The 9,907-nt window shown below is 40.6% G+C and overlaps 2 protein-coding genes across 2 annotated transcripts; both read right to left on the bottom strand.

Annotated features, from left to right (window-relative positions):
* Positions 1 to 1,236: 1,236 nt before the first annotated feature.
* dnaaf4 (dynein axonemal assembly factor 4) lies at positions 1,237 to 3,509 on the bottom strand. Its single transcript, XM_067249531.1, has 9 exons — positions 3,387 to 3,509; positions 3,154 to 3,301; positions 2,852 to 2,985; positions 2,554 to 2,755; positions 2,322 to 2,464; positions 2,098 to 2,207; positions 1,858 to 2,011; positions 1,581 to 1,686; positions 1,237 to 1,349 (listed from the first exon to the last, which is right to left on the bottom strand). The coding sequence occupies exons 1-9, from the start codon at positions 3,507 to 3,509 to the stop codon at positions 1,237 to 1,239; spliced, it is 1,233 nt and encodes a 410-aa protein (XP_067105632.1).
* A 1,198-nt stretch (positions 3,510 to 4,707) lies between these two features.
* On the bottom strand, positions 4,708 to 7,462 carry pygo1 (pygopus family PHD finger 1). Its single transcript, XM_067249060.1, has 3 exons — positions 7,282 to 7,462; positions 6,208 to 6,287; positions 4,708 to 6,057 (listed from the first exon to the last, which is right to left on the bottom strand). The coding sequence occupies exons 1-3, from the start codon at positions 7,328 to 7,330 to the stop codon at positions 4,819 to 4,821; spliced, it is 1,368 nt and encodes a 455-aa protein (XP_067105161.1). The 5' UTR covers positions 7,331 to 7,462; the 3' UTR covers positions 4,708 to 4,818.
* Positions 7,463 to 9,907: the final 2,445 nt, after the last annotated feature.

Here is a 9,907-nt window from a genome sequence, read left to right on the forward strand (position 1 = left end):
CACTACGGGAGGCGCGAGTTTTGACTTCCGGTGTTCCGAAGAATTCAGTTTCCCTGCCCTGTTCCCCCTTCCTTACGCGTACGCGAAATCATGACGTTTAAACTGAAATAAAGATTATTTTTTTTAATCTCTGGCTCTTTCTTGGACCATCGACGGAGGTTATACAAAAAAAAAAGTTTTCTGCTACAGGTACCAGGGGTGCCTAATGGAAAACTAAAAGGGCAAGTAGACTAGTTACTTATAGAAAAGTAGAACATGTCTTGAAATCGATGACGATCGATTACATTTATTCTAGGTATTGCAATACATGTACATCATGTAAAACACAACATAACATAACACAACAACACCAGAGCAACGCTTTTTCAATGGCTCTGAACAACTGGCTTTTAGGGCACCAAATTCGTTACTATGACGGTCGCTAAGGTAACCAAAACAAAGATCAAGTCTGTCTAGTGTAACTTCTTTCCTAGGTTCTCATATCCCAGTGTAACATCTAGCAAGGTAGATATTAAACATATTGTCTGTCAGCAATATTACAAATAATGTGTGGGGAATTAATTCACTTTAATATTAATTAGGAAGTATTGACGACGACTTTGTATTTCAGGGGAACTGCATCAGCCGGAGAGATGTCAGCCTCCAATGGACAACAGCAACCAAACCTGGCACCCGCAAATCCAGGAAACCCCGTCTTCTCGTGTATGATGACCCCAGGGAAAACAGAAACGCCTAGCGTGCCATGGGCAAAACCTCAAAGCCCCCTTTACAAGACCACTTCGAATGATTATGGTGTAATTCCTCCGACGTTTGAAACATCACCCTGCACCTACCATCCTATGTCTCAGAGATTCTCAAGGGAACTTGGTAAATGTGGCACCTACCGGGACAACTCCTTCAATACAAGTTTGGACAGAAGCCGAGTGTGACTGCCTTCATTTGCAGAACACTATCTGATATGTTACTGTTGTAGTGATGTTATTAAGACGTGTGACTTTTCACCCATGAATAATACTTGGTGGCATAGTATTAAAAAGTAAAAGCAGACCATCTTATTTGTGCTGTATTTTCTCTTAATACTATATAACTGAAAATAATAATAATAATTGCATTGTATTATAAGTTTATTACACCACAATACATATTTCAAATTGTATCTAGATAAAAATACAATTAACATTTCCAACAATACGCACATGTCTGTGGATTTACAAAAATGCAGATATGTGGATTTCTCTACTCAGTGTGGAGGGCAGTACCTTGAATAACCTGTCTGATCTTATGTGTATCTGCTAAAAGAGCTTCATTGTTAGGGTGGATCTTCAAAGCAGCCTGGTAATCCAGAAGACCTGCATGAGGAGTTGAAGAGAAAATAAGATGGGAAGCAGTTCAAATGGGCTGCTACATTTTCTGACATCTTTCTTTTTACTTTCACCAATAGAGGTCAGTAAAGTGTTAGGCTATTTATGAATTCAGTCTATTTTGCCATCATGTGTTTGTGTTCAGTGATGTCTAAAGCCAATGCTATGAGTTTAAAAGGAGAATGCAGTATTCAGGAGACAGGATATTATGGAACAGACCTTCTGCATACAGCTCCAGTTCACAGAAGGCTGTGCCCCTTCTGACGTGGGCCTTCAGCCTGGCGGCTGCGTTGTCCTCCACTGGGGGTGTCAGCAGATCAAGAGCCTGCAGAGTGAGTGTGGAGGGGATGCATCACACAATGTTTCTAGGAAAATGTGTCTTAATATAACCAGAATATGTACTAAATAATACAAATAATAATTTACAGTATGAAATGTTTTTTAAATTATATTTAGTACACTCAATTTGGAAGATGTACAATATATAAGTATTGACCCGAGATGAATCCTCAATTGCTTTGTGCAGGTTTCTTATCTTCAGGTGACAAGCAGCACGATTGGAGAACAAGGCAGGGATCCGGGGGTTTAGCTGGATGGCGAGGTTGTAGGCGTTGACCGCAGCCTGGTAGTTTCCAGTAGCAAATAATTTGCTAGAAAACAAAGAGCATTTTTCTATGTTAAGAAAAAGGTGTTGAAGATTTAAAAATGTGCTTTGTTAGCAGAGTACACTACTTACTCTCCTTTCTCCTTAAGCCAGTCAGGCTTCTTCTCCTCGTCCGTCAGATCCCTCATCTCTGCCAGGTCGGCGCTGAGCGCCCGCCTGGCCTCAGCCTGCTTCTGTAGCCACTACTCTCAAAACACACATTTCAATAGATACAACAACATGGGAAAAACTGTCCTGTTGGCCAAATTCCAATGAAACACATTTGAAAATAGAATCTATTGTAAAATTTATTGTACCTGTTCCTCTTCTGGAACTCTTGATTCCCTCAGAGCGGTAGGGAATACTCGAGGGGTGAAGGTGATTTTGATGTTGCCTGTGGTTCTTGGGGCAGGTAGATCCATTTCAAATTTCTTGTTTGTTTGATAAGTGTCTTTCCGATCTATATGAGAGAACATGTGAACATGATCTCACAAAAACATTGTCTGCTGATGGTATGATGTGATGATACCATTGGAAAGTTTAATTTACCTTTCTTGACCTGTACCTTTCCTGCAGTGGTCTGTCTGTTAATTTCTTTGATTTCTGTTTTGTTTGCTCTTAAAAGTTTTAAACTGGTGTCCTCCACAGCTTTTTGCTTGTGTTTCTGTTTCCATGCTTCTAGCTCTGCTGTGGCCTTCTCACGTTCATCATCTTTCATCTTCTGGATCCCAGCCCTTTCCTCTTCCTCAAGCTGAATAAAAAAGTATCAAACAACATGCTCTTCTGGATAAAGTCACTAAATGCTATAACAGAATAATTGATAGAAGAAGCGATGTAAATGACCCACCCTCATCATGGTCTCCAAAGCATACTTTCTTTCCTCTTGTGTTTTTATCGCCCTCGCTTTGGAATCAGAAGCCAGTTTTTCTTGAACTTTCAACTGTGCCCTTTCCCTGATCTCCTTTAATTTATGTTTGTCATCTGGCACAAAGACACACACACAGAAAAAACATACATGCTCAGACATTGTGTGCTATGTGGAGAAATAGTAGCCTATAATCATAATAATTGCCAGTAAATGTTTGGATTTTGCTGAATGTACATTTAGTCATTTTTTTTTTTTGCTATTTTTTTTTTCGAATTGCTTACTATTTTCCCTGATGAGGTTCTCCCACAATCTCTCAGTTTTCTTCTGCAATGTGAAAACTGCAACTCCATTTCCAATTTTTGCTGAGCTTTTGTCGTCATTTATAGGCTCAAAGAGGAAGGCTTCGAACAGAAACGGGGGGAAATGCACCTGCAAATACAGGTAATTTATTTATCAGCCAGTTACTTCCAGAAGTTAGCACTACAGCTAGCTGGCTATGACTTACCAACCTTACCTTTAGGTATTCGTCAGTGGAAAATATGTCTACTTTCCCAGCCTTCACTCCTTTTAGTGGTACATTTATGTAAACCATCGATTCTGTCTGTGTCCATGTGTGGTCTTTGACGACTAAAGGCATTTTTAATAAGTAAACATTAGCTTGGTAGCAATATAGCTCTGATTACAGGACCACTGGCAGGCAGACAGAACGGTGTGTTTAGTAACTACAACACAAAGTCGGTTGCTATGGGATAGTTTTGGCGCTAAAGTTGACTTAACTATGTTTATGTACAACTAAAGTAATGAAATCTAATATGCTCTACTTAGAGCACGAGTCGTTACATTTTTTATATATATAATATAATATACATATTTGAAAACGTATTGAGAAGTTAATTTCACAATGGGACATTCTAGGATGGCCTCGATACAAACTGACTCAATCTGAAATAACTTGAAATAATTAGAAACATGTAGCTCATTGATGCAATTTATGTTTATACCCCAATTCCAATTTAGGAACATTTATTTGATCAACAATTCACCAAATTACAATTTGTGGTATACTAACAGTAGTTAGACACAGAAAAAAATAACCATGAGCTGTACTTGACAAATAGGCCTACCAATATTTCCATTGACCTCAAAAAGTGGGTAGGACTAACAAAAAATAAACTTGATTTTAAAACAATTTCTAAATTAATTGACTTGCATACAAAACACTTGTCATTTCAGCATCAATCATGTATTTCCAATAAGGGAATATAGGTCCAACAATCTGAAATAATTGAAAAATAAACTTGTTCACACAATAAAGAATGAAATATGAAGCAAAGTGCACATCATGTAAAAACCTTTGTTAAAAATATACTCTTTATGCATATTCATTTGAATAAACTGTATCTGGATAATAACTTCATCAAGGCCCCAAATACATTCAATAACAGCAGTTATGCCGTAATCCAACATTTCTAGTCAACGAATAAAGTTACAGGTGCAAGGATAAAAGTACCTCAGATATACATTTTAAAGACAATGTCAGGTTTAATACAGTTTACAGTTGTTATTCTGAAATGACATTTTCAGCGAGCTTAGATGGACCTTTTCATTACTGGGGAAGACTAAAATATTGTAAGGGATCACAAGTTTGTAATACTTCAGTTTGCAATACTTAAAAGAAGAGTAAAACAATGACATAGAAGCATGACATAAACCCCCCTAATTAAAGGGAATAAAGATTACAGTAGCGAAAAATATCAAGCTTGCGCATTTGCCGAAGCATGGGACAATATTGCTACGTCTTCCAAAATAATATAAAATGCCGAAAGAAAAACGAAGTAGATATTCAATATCTCCAACAACATATGTATAACAGAAGCCAAGTCAAAGAGTAAAAATCCTAGTCCATCTACAGCCCCACCCCCCAGTACTGTCAGAAACCTGCAGCACTACCCCTCAGTACTGACTGGCACTGTGTGCTCCTTGGTTCTGAGGAGCAGAGCGCCCTTGTCCTTCATGCAGGAGTCGCAGCCCCACACAGCCCAGGCTTCAGCTGTCAGCAGGTTGTAGGCTGTCTCAGTCATCCCAGTGCAAACCCTGTGGAACCATTTCTGGCATAAGGCTTCACACATGATTGCTTCCTGGTCATCATTTACTTCAATCAAGCAGATTCCACACGGATACACAGGTTCTGCTGATGAGAGGCTAGATCTGTTGGGATGCATTCCAGTCTTATGTTTGGCTCTTCCTCCACTTCCATTCCCACTACCTGCTCCCTCGCCTCCATCACCTCTCATTCCTCTTCCACCACCACCACAGCCAGCTATGTTCTTCTCTAGCTGGGATTGCTCCATGGTCTGGCCTGTCTGAGGAGACTTCTTCAGGGCATTGTTACCAAGGTCACTGGGGTTTCCAGGGTTACCTGCCTGGGCGATGCCATTGAGCTTCTGACCTTTGACTTCCTGACCAGCTGCAGAGCCTCTGTTCCTGGACCTGAGTTCGCTGTCCCTGCAACTTACCTCCTCTGAGACTTGGATGGGTTTCCGTGGAGATGTGTTCTGGGATGTCTTTCTGCTGGACGCATCCCCCATTTCTGATTTAGGTTTGGTGGTGTTGGACAGAGAGAAGCTGTTCTCCTGGTGTGTGAGGCCCTGACAGGAATCTGCGTTGGTTCTGGGTGGAGGATTCCTACTGGGATGGGTCTCAGGGCCCGAACTGGGACCCATATGTTCTGGAGGAGGAGTGTGGACCACATAATGCAGAGGCACTTGGTTTATGGTGTCTCCCAGGCCTGGTCGCGCAAGATGATTGGGTGGAAGAGACATGTTGTTGTACTTGATGCTGAACAGAGACTGGTTTCTGAAAGTAGGATTTTCCTGGTGCCCATAAGTGAATCCTGGAGGACGACTGAAGCCTGCTTGGTTCTGGAGGAACGGGTGCAGCTGGCTCCGCACTGGGTACGGCCCGTTGTAAGGAGACACCATCCTTCCAGACATGACAGGGGCCGTCCTGGGGGGGCCATAGCTCCCCAGGCCAGGGTACTGTGAGGGGCTGAAATATGGGTTCCCCACTGACAGAGGCTTGAAGGAAGGAGAGTAGCTGTCATCAAAAGGATTGGCTGCCACTAAGTGGTCTGTGCTGGGGTTTGGGGGCGGAGCATACTCAGTCAGAGTGGAGAAGGAGGGAGTCTGCTGATATACAGAGAATGTATTAGCTAGGTGCACTGATGCAATACAGATAATAAGATAAATAAATTTTTCCTCTGGTATGATGTGGTTCATTCTTCACTTAGCCAAGACCCCAGATTGTTGTTCTGCATGTGTGTATTCTCACTGTACCTGAGACTTGCATTTTTTCTTGTCTGGACTCCCGAGCAGCACACTTGGCCCTCCTAACCCTTCAAGTCCACCATCTCCACCTGGAAGAACATGTGCAATCAAGTTTAACATCCGAATATGCAAATCTTATCGTAAAACTACAATTATGATAATTGCAGATCATGTGTAATATTATCCTTTTTGTTCACCATACAAGGTGTAATCCAGATGCCATTGTTGTATTATATTTTAGCAACTGAGATTGAGCACTGGAGGCCAAGCCTATTCATTATTTGTTTTTGTTTTTATGGTGGCAGACAGCTGAGCTATGGTTAGTTTGCACTGTGGCTAGTAAAAACTGACCATATCTTGACTCTGACCACCAAAATTCTGTAGAACTAGCCTATGCACTTCTGATCATTCATCAGCTGTAATTTCTGTACACACCATTTGTACAAATAGTCCAAATCCTTAAACTTTGGATACAAGCGTCAGTTAAATGAATAAAGTTTGCAAAAGTAGCCTATAATGTGTTTCATAACGCTCAGTGTAGTGGCAGTGGTATAGCCTACTATATAATCAGACAATCAGTATGAAGGCGGCTGTTGAGGTGTGTTCAGGCTTATACAAAATAATGATATTGCTACTGGGTATCATATTGTGCTTCTTCAATACAAGATATGTACGTCTTGTCTAATAAAGAGTTGTTCATGTAACAATCAAACATAGCCTGTTTGATTGCAAGCACATTGGCATCACTGACTTCTATTAGCTGACAACAATCGATCAATAAAAATGTCAGCTGACTGTAAAAGTTCGTGGCAGTTCTAATGCAAACAGATTCTGACAGAGAGAAAGTTTGTCGAAAGACACTTCTCTAAGGAAAACAAAAAACCACAGAACACTGTCGATCGCGTTTAGAACGCTAAAATTGACAACACATTTGTTTCATTCAGTACTTCAAAGGCCTTGAGGCCGACCTGCTCCTTCATATTCGTAATTATGGTCGAGACTTAAGAGTGGCGTATCATGCCCCTACAGACAGGCTGCAACACACCACGCACGGGCAGTGAAAATGCTGAAATCGGACGTTACCTCGGTGCCTTTTGATTGAGAATGTATCTTTATCCTGTTCTGTTGACATTACCGAAATCCATACATGACTTAAACGAGCAAAAATGTCAAGATATGATGTCGCTTTAATACTCTAAAAGGTGACAGTAGTCCACCGCTCTTTCCCCCCAACAGCAATCACGGCTATCCGTGTGACGAGGAAAGCTGCAATAGCTGGCAAAGTTTGGGAGGAGCGGATAAATTCAACTTTGAGATGCGGTGTGTCACGCGGTGAATAGTGAAAACAGCGGCTATATGCGAATCATTTGATCACGAGTTGTGAGTGCCGAAGCGGTATACTTGGTTGTTCTTATTTCCCCCCAAACGTAACCTTAATGTGGCAGGAAAGATACCCCTCCATGTTGGCATGTGAGTGTGTCTGCGCCACGGCGGTGTCAGATGTGCCGTGGAGACGGTGTGATGATGAAACGCTGATATAACACAGCGACTGTAGGGGGCAGAAGCTAATAACTCCAGCTTGAAGAGGAAGTCAGTGTGTGATGTCACGCTTACGCTAAACTAATCTTTTTTCATTGTTCACGTGTAGGGTCACAGAGGTGGTCATATTTACTGTGTTTTAATATGCACTAATTTACTTTTGATGATAATAACTACAGGTTGGTCACGTGTCACGTAAAATTAATGTGTGTATAGGCTATAACTGGTTCTTTATGGGAATATTTTTTCCACACAGCAAGCCTTTATGTAGTGACGATTGATCATCATAAAACCTGTTGTCCCATGCTCTGAGTGTGAAATCAATATAATGACCTTTCCCACTCATGAACATGTATTCACCTCTGCTAGTGCAGAATCGCCAGATGGATTAACTGTAATAATGGGCGATACAGCTGGGCTGAGTTGGACAGGATAAGGCCTCAAAGGAATCATTGTTAGTGAAGAACATGTCCTGCATGTTGAACATACCCTGATGAACATGCAGACATTTATGGACCAATGTTGATGACTTAACAGACACATTAATCATCATCCTGCAGGACATTTTCATTTTTATTTAAACTTGTAATCAACCACTTTAATGATTATTCACTATTTTAGAATTATTTTAAACTTCAATTGGACAAGTATAACATTTTTTGGCATGAATATTGTTGTAGCTGTAGATCATTGTGATAAAAGACAAAGAGCAAACTGAGAAAAAAAATAACAAAACATTACAGGAAAAATAATTACATAAGGTACATTCAATCTTCCAGGCATATGCCTGTCTTCAGATAAAGGTTGGAGCAGCGTTGGGTTCCCTGAGTTAATTGTAAATGACCCTCCGCACCCCACCCTACTGCAGCTGAAGTCAGGCTGCCTTAGAGAACCCAGGTGGGCTAGAGGGCTGGACTCAGTGCACATGTCAACACTGAGCCCGTCCCTTTGAATACATATGTTCATCAAGGAACACAACACAGGAGAAAACAACTCTTGAAACGTAAAGAAACACAGTAGGGTTCTGCAGGTTCTGCATCCAGAACCTGTCATGTGGAATTCTGACTCCCTACAACCCAGGGGACTGCCTCCATCTCAGCTACAACAGGCTGGAGTACCAATCACCAGACAGATGGGCCTGTAGAACATATCCCTCCTTTCTTAAACATTCAGCCAAGGCCAACATTACTGAGCCTATATAAAACAACAGTCAGCTATCACAATGAGGTATATTCCAGCTTGTTGTCATAGGAGACTTGTGTTGCAGTTCCCGGGTGTAGTCACAATGCAGGGCAATAATACTTGCAAATAAGAAAGCAAAAACAACTAAATTATTCCATATACAATATGAACTTTGACAATTTTAACACAGTTTTTCAGGTTTATGTTCATCTACAACAATTCAAAGTGTATTTCACATTCTTATCCGACATTTACAGTTTAGGCATCTAGGTAAAATCAAAATTCAGTTAGTACTTTCTCATGTGACTGGAATTCAATAATGATAATAATATATATCTCTCCTCCAGTGAGAGAAGGTACAAAATTATGTAGAAAAATCTGTCAGGTTTTGATTCGATAACAAATGAATATTTACGAGCACTAACAATGCACCACTCATCTTGTTTAGCAGTCTATCAGACACACAATTATTAGGCAGTAATACAACACAAAATGAGATAAAGCTTTTTCGAACCTTTGAAAATTGACAAAATATCATGCAAAGATTTAGCATTTAGACTGATCTCCAATATGCAACGATGACCTCATATTCTTTGGTTTATATTGTTTGCTTTTCAAAACAAAGTGAAACTGATTGTGTCGCTCATCATGCCGTGTCGTCTTGTCCTATAGGCTTGTAGTCCTCTGATTGAAAATACTGATGCAACGTTTGGTGAGAATCAGGATTAAATATTTATATATCTCTGCATATCATTTTCACCTACAATGTACATACACCTGAATGCATCAGTAAAGATCTTGGAAGAAAACCACCCACAGGACTGAACTGATTTGTGAGCATGGAATTGATTAATATTAATTGTCACTTAAATCATGAAGCCCCCCAAATCCAGGGGGCCATTTCTGAGACAACCTGCATCTCTAGTGTAGTCACAGAAAGTGGCACAAATGTGCAAGGCTTTGTTTAGGAAGCAGCTCCTCAGCTGGT

This window comes from Osmerus mordax, chromosome 13, assembly GCF_038355195.1.
Source record: "Osmerus mordax isolate fOsmMor3 chromosome 13, fOsmMor3.pri, whole genome shotgun sequence".
Lineage (NCBI taxonomy): Eukaryota > Metazoa > Chordata > Actinopteri > Osmeriformes > Osmeridae > Osmerus > Osmerus mordax.